Genomic DNA, 15637 nt, shown 5'->3' with positions numbered 1-15637 from the left:
CCTTACTTCCCCTGGGACCACTGGAAATCATTTGGCGAGCCCGGATTTGCCGTCAACTAAACTATTGAAAAGCTGTTAGATACAGAGGTGGACTTACACATATTTCATTGAAATTATGCGCGCATTTTTCAAATTTTCCAAACAAATGCGTTAAACAAAGCTTTACTAGGTACAACCCGACTGACCATTATAATTTAATTGTGCAATAAATCTCGAAGTGCACATTTCGATTTACCTTTCCTAAAGACCGCAAGTGGCACGCGTGGCGATTGATTATTTTACTGCTTTGGACAATTCTATCTTTCATTTCCAGATGGCGTAAATTCAGAAGTGAAGTTCCATTAAAAATTTCGAGATTTTAGAACGGGAGGACATTTTATTTTGAGGAGGCGATTGTTGGGTTGATTGGTGGTCACATAAACAAATTCTATCATAAAAACAATAATTTTTAACGTACGACAATCATTACAACCTCCGTAACTGAATATTGCTATGTTTGTGAGAGAGAATTTCATTAAAAATTTCGAGATTTTAGAACGGGAGGACATTTTATTTTGAGGAGGCGTTTGTTGGGTTGATTGGAGGTCCTATAAACAAAATCTATCATAGAAACAATAATTTTTAATGTACGACAATAATTACAACCCCCGCGACTGAATATTGATATGTTTGTAAGAGCGAATTTAATTAAAAATTTCGAGATTTTAGAACGGGAGGACATTTTATTTTGAGGAGGCGATTGTTGGGTTGATTGGTGGTCCTATAAACAAAATCTATCATAGAAACAATAATTTTTAATGTACGACAATAATTACAACCCCCGCAACTGAATGTTGCTATGTTTGTAAGAGCGAATTTCATTAAAAATTTCGAGATTTTAGAACGGGAGGACATTTTATTTTGAGGAGGCGATTGTTGGGTTGATTGGTGGTCCTATAAACAAAATCTATCATAGAAACAATAATTTTTAATGTACGACAATAATTACAACCCCCGCGACTGAATATTGATATGTTTGTAAGAGCGAATTTCATTAAAAATTTCGAGATTTTAGAACGGGAGGACATTTTATTTTGAGGAGGCGATTGTTAGGGTTGATTGGTGGTCACATAAACAAATTCTATCATAAAAACAATAATTTTTAACGTACGACAATCATTACAACCTCCGTAACTGAATATTGCTATGTTTGTGAGAGAGAATTTCATTAAAAATTTCGAGATTTTAGAACGGGAGGACATTTTATTTTGAGGAGGCGTTTGTTGGGTTGATTGGTGGTCCTATAAACACAATCTATCATAAAAACAATAATTTTTAACGTACGACAATAATTACAACCCCCGCGACTGAATATTGCTATATTTGTAAGAGCGAATTTCATTAAAAATTTCGAGATTTTAGAACGGGAAGAGACGTCGATAAATTAAGAGTTTAGGGCGTCCAGGAAGGGGTCGTGTACGTTTTATGCGGTTCTTTGGGCCCCTAAGAAATACCCAAAGACGAATTTGTTACCATTTTTGGATTCTACAATTCTACATACCCGATTGACAGATTGTAAGCCCAACCTCCGTTGCCTTATGGATATCGGGAAAATGAAAATTTTCTGAATTGGAGAAAAATTGTTCATTCACGGAATCGTATAGGTATGCCTAGAATCCCAAAATGAAGTTCGTAAAAGAGGGCTTCCATTAAAAAATACGTTCAAAATTATTTGAGTAGTTTAGTTGCATAGATTTGGAATACTGACATGCCAGCCAACTTCTGCTAATATGGAATTAGTACAAATCGACTAAATTATGCGTCAATTTGAAAAAAAGGACATGAAAACGTCAAAGCGTTTCTTTCAAGTTAAGATTGTGAAAAAAAGTATCATTTCAAAATCAAAGTATCTCGCGTTGCAAACTTTTAAACGAATCTTTCAAAAATTGATGTAATTTTGCAGCTTTGTAGCGAAATTGCTTTTCTTTCTGATAGGATTTTTATTTTTAGTCTTCTTTGATAGGTTTTGGGAACAAGATATCGCACGACAAACTTTTATATCGCCGTATTGCATTTCGGTGAAATTAAAAAAGCGGAATGGAAGGGAAATGAAGTGGAAGGGGACCAAGAATATAACTTTAATTGTATTTTTGAGCGGAGATTTATTTTTACATCTCCTTTTCTAATACTCTATGATTGCTGGTTTGTAAAATTTGCATTTTCGTTTGACGACGGCGGCCGCCCCGACGTTCTTATTTCGAAATTCGCATTATGATTGAAGCGAAGTAGACGAGTGTGAACCGCAATCAATTAAGAGGGGTTCATAATCCGTGAATCTCGTCTAGCTGACCCATATGCCCTTTGTGCTCTAATCTGGTTACAGAAATCGCGTCTGCCGTGACTGCCCTCGCCCCAATCGATACTTTCTGACAGAAGCGCTTTCGAGATCGATAGAGTCGACTAATGCGGTTTTAATTATAAACGAAAGATGGTACTTAATAGGGTAAAAACGCGTAAAACTGCACGTCAGAAAAAAACACCGTCGGACATAATTCGAATTCCCACCAGATTCAGAAGTGGGATCAATGGCGCGTGTTTAAAAGGGCGGCAAGCGAGCTGCACTATATAATCCCCCGGTCTGGGCATCAGGTGCTGTAAAAACCCCAACAGCGACAGTTGCTGTTCTGACTATCAGAGGATAACAGGATAACACCGCCGTCGTAATACATATGTAAATGTTGCATATCGAAAAGAAATCCCCGCCCTATCTTATTTACTGTGTATTTCCATTCCTACCTATTTCAGTTAGAAAATCACAATGCAGCGAGTCGCAAATTAATCCTCCCGTAGGTTTAAATGCAACGATTAAGTTCTAAATTAATCCCCCTTTGTCAGGAATATCATTCGAAATTGAGCTACAGTTACACAATTACGGTTTCGTTTTATTAATAACGCATTGTCGATTAGAGGATAGTGTCACCATCAGTTAACGTCTATACTCTTATAGGATGTAGCCATGTAGGGTAGATTCCTTAAATACGACTTTTATATATTTTATATATTCGAAAACCAATATGTGTGTATCCTGATTTTTGAAATTTTGGTGCAGTCGATTTTTGGTATAAAAGGAAGGTTTTACACTGCCTTTTTTTGAGCCCCGAAAAGAAAATTGTCTCAGATCGACCCGGAAAAAAATTTTCTTATATAATGTGGCCTGTAGAATCCATAATTTCAAACAGTTCCAAGATTGGGCTACTAGTTCAAAAGTTACAGCCCTTTGAATTTTCTTTCGAAATTGGTTTCTAGTCTATAACTTTTGATTGAGAAGTCGGATCGAAAAAGTACGAATTGTTTTGGATTCTACGCACCAAAATTAATAAGAAAAAGTGTTTTCCCGAGAAATTTTGGTGTAGTCGATTTTTGGTAAAAAGGAAGGTAATACACTGCCTTTTTTTGAGGCCCGAAAAAAAAATTGTCTCAGATCGACCCTGAAAAAAAATTTTCTTATAGAATGTGGCCTGTAGAATCCATAATTTTAAACAGTTCCAAGATTGGGCTACTAGTTCAAAAGTTACAGCCCTTTGAATTTTCTTTCGAAATTGGTTTCTAGTCTATAACTTTTGATTGAGAAGTCTGATCGAAAAAGTACGAATTGTTTTGGATTCTACGCACCAAAATTAATAAGAAAAAGTGTTTTCCCGAGAAATTTTGGTGCAGTCGATTTTTGGTAAAAAGGAAGGTTATACACTGCCTTTTTTTGAGCCCCGAAAAGAAAATTGTCTCAGATCGACCCGGAAAAAAATTTTCTTATAGAATGTGGCCTGTAGAATCCATAATTTCAAACAGTTCCAAGATTGGGCTACTAGTTCAAAAGTTACAGCCCTTTGAATTTTCTTTCGAAATTGGTTTCTAGTCTATAACTTTTGATTGAGAAGTCTGATCGAAAAAGTACGAATTGTTTTGGATTCTACGCACCAAAATTAATAAGAAAAAGTGTTTTCCCGAGAAATTTTGGTGTAGTCGATTTTTGGTAAAAAAGGAAGGTTATACACTGCCTTTTTTTGAGGCCCGAAAAAAAAATTGTCTCAGATCGACCCGGAAAAAAAATTTTCTTATAGAATGTGGCCTGTAGAATCCATAATTTCAAACAGTTCCAAGATTGGGCTACTAGTTCAAAAGTTACAGCCCTTTGAATTTTCTTTCGAAATTGGTTTCTAGTCTATAACTTTTGATTGAGAAGTCTGATCGAAAAAGTACGAATTGTTTTGGATTCTACGCACCAAAATTAATAAGAATTCCCGAGAAATTTTGGTGCAGTCGATTTTTGGCAGGGTGTGTATATTAGTTGCAATAATCTAAGTTACTTATTAATACAAAGCGGAGATGTTAATTCAACTACTCCCGTATTACAAAAGCATGCATATGAGATGGTTGCCGTTACATACAGTTTTTTTTGTATGAGTTAAAGCAATATATAGTAAAACTAGCTATACACCTGCAACAATATGTATATGATAAATTTTATAATTCTTCATAGCTATCCCTATACGTATTATATTTTTTGATAGCTATTATTATATTTTTAATTACCTTTAACATACATTTTTCTCCGTGTATTTTTAGAAATAACCCTCGAAATAACCATCATGTTTCAGTAAAATAGTGCATTTTTGTCAATACTTTGTACACATTCTATCGATCGCGGTTCTGAAGGCAGGTTATAATTCCTAAGGAACTGGGAGGAAAACAACCACATTCGCCTAGAAACTACCTGTTCTCAAACGTCATAAAATTGGCTTTACCTCGTTTTTATGTAGGTACTCTAAATTTTGATGCGATTGGTTGAGGAGTTTTCTTTTTGAGTCTCTAACGTGTCGCAAAATAAAACGATCAATCGCCAAGGATTGGTCAATCGCACTCTTAAATTGGTGTTTGAATTCTTTTAAATATTTGTTAAATCTGGATAACGTACCATTAAATAGGCTATCAGGGAAAGTTTATTACCTGCGGGATGAGGACTCGCTTTAGCCTACGTACTTGTATCATCCGGTCGCAAATAAAAGAATGGCGACCTCAATTAAAAATTTTCCACGTATATTTAGCGTGAAAAAATGTCAATTTTAAAGATCAAATTCATATAGTGATGCTGTATGAATCAATGTGGCTTCTAAAATGGCGCCTTTCATACTTAAAATTCTTTGATAAAAAATAAAAATTCTAAAAGTACGGTGCACCAAAGCTAGAGAATTCTCTTCCTAGTAATGAACTCACTGGACATAAAAAATAACTTTTAGCTGGTTTTAACAAAGTAAATAGCCGTATCTCTAAGGTAAAAAAAACAATGTTGACCATGCGGAAAAGTTTGACGCCATTCGTCTCGCCCTCCCGGCACCAAGTCGTTTAACGCGTAATTCTAAAATTGTGGAAAAGAACTTCGAGTTCGTGGTTCTATTGATGAAGTCCTATTTGCAATTTTCTTCGCCTTCTTCTTTTATTGTAGCACGTTTGGACCAGGTTTGGAGCTACCTTCCGTATAGTCCAGTAAAAGTAGACATTGACCCAGAAATTTGAAAAAACAAGCTGAAAATTGGCATACATGGTGAGGATAGTGCTAGAACTAAATCCCTGAAAAGTCCCAAAAGATCCCGGTTGGGGAACGGACGCCATCTTGAAAAAACTACCCCTAAATTAGATTTTCCGATTTTTGAGCATAACAAATGAACGGATGGTCCAAATTTCCTTGTGAAGGTGTCAAAATGGTTGTTTTGATGTTTGTTTTGAGTGAAATAATTATTCCGTATAATACGATGCCCTTGCAAACGTGACCTTTTTCAAAAAACCACCCCCATCATGGATTTCTCCCTTTTCCGGCTATTGTTGTTAAATAAAGCTTCGGATAATTAGTATTGATGTTTCTAATCGTTCTTCTTGACGTTCTCTATCTGAATGTCAAAATTTCTGTTAAAAAAACCTTCAGAGTTCAGAACAAGATTGAGAGTACTAACTAAATGAACACTATTTTATTCATTATATTTTTCATTATTATTTGCAGTCAGGTTAAGTTGCACGTAAAAAATATTTAAATGCATTTTACAATTAATGTAAATAAGCGGAATCCGTTCAACTATTCGCACATAACTAAAAAAAACGGTGTGGAAATAATCAATCCATACACAGGTTTTAAACTGGAAATATTCCGAGACCGAACGACAACACAATGACGAAAATCTATACTATGAGTAAAAATCAGACACCGATCTACTCTTACAAAAGTAACCCTTACACCTGAACGCACGGTATCGAAACATGATATAAATTTGGGTGTTTCGTTACTAAGAAACCGTAGCTGCCAGATTTATTTATTTTTTTTAGGAATAAACAGAAGGTAATTTAACTTCTAGCGCCCTTTTAGCTGCCGATGAGGAAACCAGTTTCCGTATTACATAAACACTTTCTAAGATAACCGCTCTTTTTGCTATTTAGGTAGTAAGGTTACACAAGATAATCGTTGCAAGGAAGATATAAAATCCAGGATAGCGCAGGGTAAAAAAACATTGGCATAAAAGTAGGACCTGCTAAGATCCGAGATAAATATAGGAATTAGGAAAAGATTGCTAAAAACGTACAAATGGAGTGTAGGTCATACAGGTGCGAAACCTGGACGATAGGCAGGCAAAAGTAGGATAGAATGAGGATTAGCTGGATGGATAGGGTAACAAACGAAGCAGTCTTGGAGCTAGTACAGGAAATAGGGAAATATGGAGAACCGTACCGAGAAGACGAGATAGAATGATAGCGAACGTGCTAAGACACGGAGGAATAGCGCTACTAGCTATAGAAGGAGGGCCGAGGGCAAGAGAGGGGTAGGACCACGGAGACTTAAATACATAGAGCAAATAGTTAGGGACGTAGGCAAGGGTAGTTACGTAGAACTGAAAAGATTAGCGCAGGATAGGAAAAGGTGGAGGACTGCGTCCAACCAATCCTAGGATTGCGCAAACAAAACAACAACAAATGCCGAAAACGTGAAAAATCCAGGTTGGGGGTGATTTTCCTAAAAAGCTCGAATTTCCAAGGCCTTCTTTATGTGCGGAATTATGTTTTTACTCCAAATACACATTAAAACAAACATTTTGACACCTTGGCAACGAGAATCAGACCATTGGTTCATTGGTTTTGCTCAAAACTCGAGAAATCGAGTTTAGGGGTAGTTTTTTCAAGATGGCGTCCGTTCCCCAACCGAGATCTTTTGGAACATTTCGGAAATTTCCGGGTTTGGCCCTTATTTTGTCTAATTTTACTGGACTACCTAGTATAAGACTTCCCAGGTCAGCTTAGATAAATTGATTTTGTTCACAAATTTGTAAAATTTGGAACATTTATTAAAAATTTAAATACTCGAGTCTATTTGCAGAAATTACGAAACATCAATAGTGGCCTGTTTATTTAAAACTTTAAAACAGATTTAAAGCGACATCCAAAATTAAGGAAATATAACAATAATAACAAGGAATTGATATTTAGTATAACAATTTCAATTTCGTTGAAAATATGTAGCCTGAAGAGTCTTTTCAACATACTCCGACAATAAATTTTAAATATGCGCGTTAACACATCCACAATCTTCCACCCACGCACTAATGGCCCACTGCAACGAGAGCATTTTTATTTGAATTTGTTTTCCCGCCGAATTACGCGTAAGTAGAAAGGGTTAAGTTGTCGCCTCATTGTCTGGATCTGGTTTTGAATTACACTCTGTAAATTAGCCTTCTTTGGGTATTTTTGCAACTCTAATTAAGAAGCAAGCGGTGAAAAAATACTAGCTCTGCACACTTGATAGCGCCTAAAAGCCGTTTGGTAATGGTGGAAAGAAAATAACTAACCAATGAAAATTAATGTCTTATAAATGGGGATAACGTCACTAATTTTTAACATTTTTGGAGATTCCTCGGCGCTAAATGACAGATTTCACGTGTTTAAGTGATCTGCAATCCAGTTGCAGAAAGTCTGGTCTGGTCCGAACCCGGCCTGGTATTGTATTTCAAGAATTTTTGGATCGATTTTGAAGGAAGGCGTAATATGCCCGAAATTTGGATGTTATCGTTTCACAGTCGACTTCAGGAAAGACCCATGTCCTTGGTATCCGGATCGTTATTAGATTTATTAGCTTTGGAAGAAGTCTCAATATCTATTTCTTTGGATGAGGGCAATGCCACAGTTTAGGACAATTAGATTATATTTGAACCTGACCTTCTGATATTTGCAAAGTCGATATCACCGCTTGTTGAGTAAATCATCGTGTTTACCAGGAATTTAACTTTATCACGAGCCCATTAATTATAATATCTTTTTGTTTAATACTGGTTGTCGCTTTGTTTCACAGCAGTTGATGGATTTGTCGTCTATTAATTACCACAACATCTTTTAAGTATTCCGCAAGCAACAGTGACTGTGCCACAATTCACACAATATGTAAGACCACCTTTTGCCATACCTTATACCTTTATATGGAGCTCGTTCACTCTAGGGCGGCCACTCTGGCAACTCTTTCGAATTTCCAGTGACAGTTAGGTATATCTGGCAATTAACTAAAATAATACCTACTTGTATTTTGCTTATTGCTTCATATACATTTAATTATTTCTTTCAGTAAAGCAACAGAGCTATAATGTCGTTAAAAAATACAAAAAGTTACAATCTAAAATTTCAAGGGGTGATCTATAAGGAGGATTACCTCCCTTCGAAACAGATCCGAGCATTTCCACTGACTGTTATCATAACTATACGTAATGGTACCTTTGTACCTACCCGTAGTTTACAGGGTGTAATAATAAACCTGCACCGGGTAACGAACACATATCACACATAATAAGATAACAAATCTGTGTCATCAATTTGTTATAATTATTTTCATTTCTATAGTCAGCAATTTCGTAAGATACGATAGATCTTTTTAAAATGCAATTTGCTGATGTAGACCACGTCCAAAAGTCGGTTTTCAACGAACGATCAGAAATTACTAACTTAAGAGTTCTGCCAATTTTATTATCTTCTTCCCATTTCAGTTTATTCAGTTAAAATTTGATCCCACGAGTGCCATGTGTAGACCTTCTGAACTGAAGTGTTCTTAATCGATTAGGTACATTGTTGTTATAGTGTAGGTAAGCCAAGGTTATCATGGCCCGAACAAAAAACTTACACGATGAGCCTTGCCCGATGAGTCTGTTTAAGGGCTTTTTAAAATCTCATGTCCATTTTGTAAAAAAAGGGGTTTTTGGACTTTTTGTAGCTGAACCCCTGTGACCACTTTCATTTAACATCTGCCAATATGATTCGTGTTTTAGTTCATAAGATTTATTGATTTCGATTAAAATCACTTCTTTCTAATTTGCTGTGGCTAGCACACCCCACCCACACACCTGCGCATAGGCGATTCTGCCATTTAATGTCTAAAAATATGTGTACCAAATTTGGATCCAATCGGTTGAGTCGTTTAGCCGGAAATGAGAGTACAGATAGACCGATCGAGATTTCGTTTGATTCGGATTCGTGGTCCTGGTGCTTCAAAACGTGTATTTCCGTTAAAAAAGTGGGGGGTTATTTTTTTTACCCCAATGCAATACCTCCCTTAATATCGTCCGGGTGGTAAAAAAGGGGAGGAGGGTTTTATTTTTGATAAACGACCATATTCTGAAATGTACACAGAAACTCTAATTAAACAAGATTGATATTATATTAAAGATAGGGAGAATATGGCGCGAGGCGACAATGTTCAATTTCCTTAAACCCTAACCGAAACCATTGTAAAAAAAAAAACTGACGAACGGACGGACTTTCCGAGTTCTAGCATTTACAATTAATATGTACCTAATTCTAATCTTTAATTCGTAGTGACCAGCACGGTTAAGTTTCATTTAAAAAAGTGACCAATAATGGGGAAAAAGCTCATACATGAGTAAGTCGACTTCCACGCTAACTAAAGTAATGGACATTTGGCATTTTATAGAAGATCGACAGTTGACAATGGAGAAATCGAGCATTTTAAAACCCTAAACCAGCGTTGGTGGTCAGGAAAGTCAAAGTTGCAGTCTTTCAATGACGTTCGCGTACCATACATCTTTAATGCCCTGCTCTTGACCGAAAACATAAAATCTGTGGAAAATTTGAAAATTCTCGATGTGGGTTGTGGTGGTAAGATCTTGTGCAAGTTTACGTAGATTTAGTTTCAATTTAGGCGGTCTTCTTTCGGAGGAGTTGGCCAAGCTTGGCGCAATAGTGGACGCAATTGACCCAGGATCCGATTCGGTCGAAGTTGCTAGGCACCATGCCTCACTCAATCCGACTTTAGTCAATCTGACTTACATTGTGACGACGATTGAAGAACACGCGATTGAAAATGCCGAAAAATATGACGTCGTTATCGCTTCGGAGGTCGTGGAACATGTGACAGAGAAGGAAATGTTCTTGGAGGCTTGCATAAAGTGCCTTAAACCAAATGGTTCTCTGTTCATTACGACCTTTAATAAAACGATTCGTTCGTGGATAATGGGAATCGTGCTTATACAGGAAGTGTTAAATATAATACCACGAGGTACTCACGCGTGGAATAAATTTATCTCTCCTGATGCAATAAGAAAGATACTTGAGATACGTAAGTGTTAGGTATCTACTATATACAGGGTGTCTCCTTTCATTCCCAAATCAATCAGTTTGCGGACAATTAAAAAAGCACGTCCATTTTGTATTGAATGAGAAAAACTCTTCCAATACAAAATGGAGGAGGTGCAAATTTTAGTTCGAACTCCGTATCTAATATGTTTTTCTCTCATCATTAGCTTATCGTAAGAAATACCAAATGAACAATGTTCAGCACCCTCGAACTGAGATAGTGGTAGCACACCCCACTCTTTTAACTCCTTCTTTTTTAGATAACTGCAAAACAGTAGACGTTCAAGGCATTCGTTTTAACTTTTTATCAAGATCTTGGTCTCAGTCGTCGAGTACATCAATTAATTACGCTTTGCACGCGAAGAAGATCTTGTAATTACATTTTTAAACTTGTGCATCTATCCGGAGTGTTCAGTGAGTGATGGATAATTGAAAGAAGTAAACGACGAACAGAACTTTCTATTGTGGCTCCATATTTTATTGGCGTGTTTTCTTTTTCAACCACTGCGAATTTCTCATGCAATAATTTGCTTTGCAAAATACCATAAGAATATAATGTAGATCTAATTTTATACCTATTAAACTATAAATTACTTCTTGCACCGTTGTTATTACTAGGATTACGAGGACAGCATACGCTCACATCTGTTTCATTGATTCCCTTTTAATTTCGGTCTAACGAGCGAACGCATAATGACAGTACTCGGGACCTATTAACTACGTGAACGCGGACTGGTATTAGTTGAATGGATAGTGGTTTACAGAACCAAGGTCACACTGACAAAATAATGTCTTTTATTATAATAGGCGTAGTTGAGCTTAGGTCTGCTTCTTACAGAACCAACATTTAAGGCACTATTTGAACTTACTGTCAGCCGTAGTAAACATTACGTATTCAATTCAATTATTCAATATAAATGAAATATTACCTTTGCACTATTCAATTAACAACTGCCTGGTTACACGCGATTGTGTACATTTTTAGTAACACTATGGAACAACCAAAATACACCTTTTTTTACTGAATAAGTTGCCGGATTAAGTTGCACATTTCTACATCTTTCCTCGGTCAACGGGTATGCTTGACTATCCTCGGACGCTTTCTTTGCAAGTTAAATATCCATTTCTTAAGAATAAAATAAACATCCACCTTTATTGCCTGAGTCTCATAACCGAATTCTGTTTATGCTCCACGTGATAAATGATTAGTTTATCTGTTTAAGATCTTAAGTGCTGACTCTGTTTTGTTAAAAAAAACTGGTTAATACGAAAAAGGGCACGTTGCGCATATTAGTGGGCGCCTGAAATAACTTTCGCCAATGAAATTACAAAGCGCCTACGTATTCGTTATTTCTATTTCAAAAATTCCAATTAAAAATAAAGATTCTTCTTTCTTAATTATTAATTAACAAGTATCAATAAAGTGGATCACTCCAGTACTTTTAACTTTCGTAGTTGAGTAAAGGATCAGTAAAAAAAAGTTGGTTCCAACAGAATGGTGCACCCTCTCACAACGCCCTAATCGCGCGACAAGACCTATGGGACAAATTTCGTGGAATATGCAAAATTTGTACGGTAGGTATTCTCGCACGATAAGGGCGTTGTGCGCGGGTGCACTATCCCGTTGAAGAATAATCGAACAAAAATTAAGCGACAGAACAAAACGATGCAAGCTTTATAGGGGAGTCGATGGTATTTGTCTGTCTGTCTGTCTGTCTGTCTGTGAACACGATAACTGCCAAACGCTTGGACCGATTCGGTTCAAACTTTGCATAGTTGACATACAGAGTGTTCATTTGAAAACTTCCCACCACAGATTTATCGAAAACAACTGATTAAAGGAAAAAAGTGGTATCGAGTAACAGCTTGTTTGAAAGGTCTTTCGAAGTCCTTTAATTTGACGTTTGATTTTTGAAAGTTGGTTGATTCGGTTTAGAGAAAATTAGATAAATCTTTATTTAATTTATTTAGTCGATCTATCTTAATTTGTTCAGATAGAAACGTCATATTACATAGGGGCATCGCGATCAAGGCGACTCGGAAAGCCGTTGCCAATCAAATTTGAGCCAGATTCGATTTTTGGACTACCGTCACGACCAGTATTTGTGTTTGAAACGTAAAATATAACAACGCGAGTTCCGGTAGTTACAGTTAAAAAATAAAAAAAGTTTGAAGTAAATAAATTCCAACGTGTCGGTTTTATACACGTAGCAAAAATACGAAAAAACGTAATAGCCAGACAACGTCGCGTAAGAATTGTTTAATTGTTTACGTAAATTGATAAAACTGCTGTGTAAATATTTACTGCCGTGAATCTGAAGAAGGTATTGAACTCTGGTTGTTCGTAGTCGTAAAATCACATTCATTGGCGCATTAGATAAAATGCGCTCAGATAAAGCGCCAAATTTAAATATCCCATCAAAACAAAAATTGATACGATACCTGAATTATATCTTCAAATCAATACTGGCAAATGCCGGTAACACATCGCCTGCTATATTTATGATGCAAAACGTTATAGGTTACAATATCAAAACAATTTCATCTAAGATTCGAATCGTAACTGAGCTCTTAAATTTAATACACAACGCATATTCCAATGTTAATATATAACGAATTCAACGCAATTCAGTTTAAGTGCGCATGAAATGTAAACACACTAACCTTTATCTTGAGCAGCTGGTGAATTGTCACGTCACAGGTGCAGGTAAACGGCTCAAAGTGGAACGATGATGCCCAATTATTACAACAAAGGCAAACTTGAGTCCTTTTTGGGTACTAGCACCACTGGCGCTTCATAACCCGAGTCACACTACTCAATTATCCCCTTTTCTACCTCGAACTCCCGTTTAAGAGCTTCCTTTTTGGATGGCAAGAGTCTGTGGAGATGAGATGTAGTATTTTCCATACGGGGGTAGGCCCTTCATTCTCGCCGAAAATTTCTTGATATTAATGCAACAGCAGGTTTACTCGGTCCTTATCTGTTGGTCTTCATCTTCGCGATGCTGCTTACCATTAATTGTGGCACCAAGGTGTCTGATATGGCTATAAACTGCCCAGGAATTGTGAATTCATGAAAACGAACCATTGTATTACTAAGTAGCGATCGTTTCAAAGGATAAAACTGACGTGTAAACAAACTTACCGACACGTAACTTTATTTATTACTATAAAATGTCATGGCGCAACTTATAAGTAATCAGTAATCACGAACTATGGAGTAACATAACCTCACATTCCGACGAAATTATGTGAACTTATTTAGGGCTTCGCCCGCAAATTTTTGTCGTTGAAAACTCTTAATTAAGATGCCCTCTAGCCATTTCTATCAATTTCATGATCGTACCTAGGGGGGGGGGGGGATCACTGAAAAATAAACTTGAAATACGTTATTTGAAATTGATGTCTTTTATTATTTTGGAAAACTACTTCTGAATTTCATAACGTATAAATATATTCTCAAAAGTAAAATTAGATATAGCCCCATCCATCACCTCCTGTTGAGGTAATGATGCAGCAATATTAATAAAAAAAAGAGTATATTTCTCTAAAAATGAAACAGTTATTTCAGTTATTTGTTTGTAATTCAAAGTACAGATATATTCAATAACACCTATATACAGGGTGGCAATTTGAAAACTTACCACCCCCCATGTCTTAGTAAATAAACGATATATTTTTAAAAAAATCAAAATCCGTTTCGGTAATTCGGAGGTGGAATCACAATGACATAGTTGCCGACGCACCCCCTCCAACCCCCTGCGCCCCAGCCACCTCAACTTTTAAATCTTAAATAGTAACTCCCCGTGTGTGATACGTCGTTGGAAAGCTCTGAAAAATCAAACCGTATATTTTTTTATTTGCACGATAATTACTAACCTAAATGTAATGCTATTCGCTATAGTTGGAAAGCATTTTTTCAGAGCTTTCCAACGACGTATCACAAAAATCTGGAGGGGGTCACCCGATATCACGATAAGAGGTCGAGGAGGAGAGTGGTAGAAATTAATTCCTATCGTTGAGACCTCTCATCAAAGTACCATGAAGGATAAAATTAGTTCCACCCCCTCCCCCTCCACCCCGTACTTTGATAAGAAGACAGAAAGAAGGGCAGTAGTTGCGTATACAAAATCTGAGACTAATTGTTAAGTTATGCACGTTTTACTTTCAAAAACAACATCTCAGGAAATAATTCGTGGGGGGGGGGGCCTTTTAGACAGCGAAATTTGATGACCGTCTAGCACACCTTCATGGTACAGGCTATCTACTGCAAAAAATTCCAGGTCTCTAAGACCAATCCCCTAGAAGTAGTTCAAAACGGCAGAAGTGGGTCCGGACGGACGGACAGAACGCAAACAATAGCACATTTTTTTAATTCTTAAAAAGTGCGCTAAAAAACCACATAATTTGATATTTTAGTAGTTGGTAACCGCATTGACCGGACCTGAGTTAAAGCGTGCCAGTGTTACGGGAATAGGTACTGATTTCGCTTTTGTTCGGAATCGGCTGTGTGCTCGTAAAATGTCGCGTTACAGATGACATTTATACAAGCCCAAGGCCAAGTGTCTCTTTAATAGTTAAGAATACATGAACTGATCACTTTAACGGCAAGGGTAGATAAAGTGAATCAAATGATTGTGGGTATTCTAATGACATTATGCCATTCTTATTGAAAATGGAACGCCAAGCACGAAATAAAATGAAGTTTAGAACAGAAAACAAAATTGTTGTCATGGTAATGCCGTGATAACATAAGCTATTTACCTACAGCTTTTTCAGAAGACAAATTTCTGCTATAAAATAAAATCCTAAATTTTGAATCCAATGAAGTGTCGTAATTTTCCAAAAAAATCACCCTAAGAATCCGTTAGTGGTATCGCAATTGCACCCGAGCTTGCGTCTCTCTTGAACTGCATCGACCAAAAACTGGATTCACTTTCTGCTTATACTAAAGATACACCTATTTTCTTTTAAACCATGATTAAAACTT

General features: G+C 36.6%; 2 protein-coding genes across 8 annotated transcripts in view; both read left to right on the top strand.

Moving 5' to 3' along the window:
- The window catches only part of LOC116160628 (photoreceptor-specific nuclear receptor-like), a 40622-nt gene that overhangs the window by 11651 nt on the left and 13334 nt on the right, over positions 1-15637 (top strand). The gene's annotated exons all lie outside the window — the stretch shown is intronic.
- Positions 8339-11072, top strand: LOC116160629 (ubiquinone biosynthesis O-methyltransferase, mitochondrial-like). Of its 6 annotated transcripts, none has more exons than XM_031473878.1 (5): positions 8339-8451; positions 9871-9934; positions 9986-10170; positions 10214-10630; positions 10908-11072. In XM_031473878.1, exons 2-5 carry the CDS (start codon positions 9912-9914, stop codon positions 11021-11023), a joined length of 741 nt encoding a protein of 246 aa, XP_031329738.1. In that variant the 5' UTR covers positions 8339-8451; positions 9871-9911; the 3' UTR covers positions 11024-11072. The 6 variants fall into 6 exon arrangements, with proteins under 6 accessions (XP_031329738.1, XP_031329739.1, XP_031329741.1 ...); XM_031473879.1 differs by lacking the exon at positions 8339-8451 and adding an exon at positions 8485-8550; XM_031473881.1 differs by lacking the exon at positions 8339-8451 and adding an exon at positions 8916-9140 and having other exon boundaries at positions 9986-10167.

The sequence above is a fragment of the Photinus pyralis genome, unplaced genomic scaffold (assembly GCF_008802855.1).
Source record: "Photinus pyralis isolate 1611_PpyrPB1 unplaced genomic scaffold, Ppyr1.3 Ppyr1.4_LG1, whole genome shotgun sequence".
Taxonomy (NCBI): Eukaryota; Metazoa; Arthropoda; class Insecta; order Coleoptera; family Lampyridae; genus Photinus; species Photinus pyralis.
The sequence above is the reverse complement of the archived record's forward strand: the minus strand, read 5'-3'. Positions and strand labels throughout refer to the sequence as shown.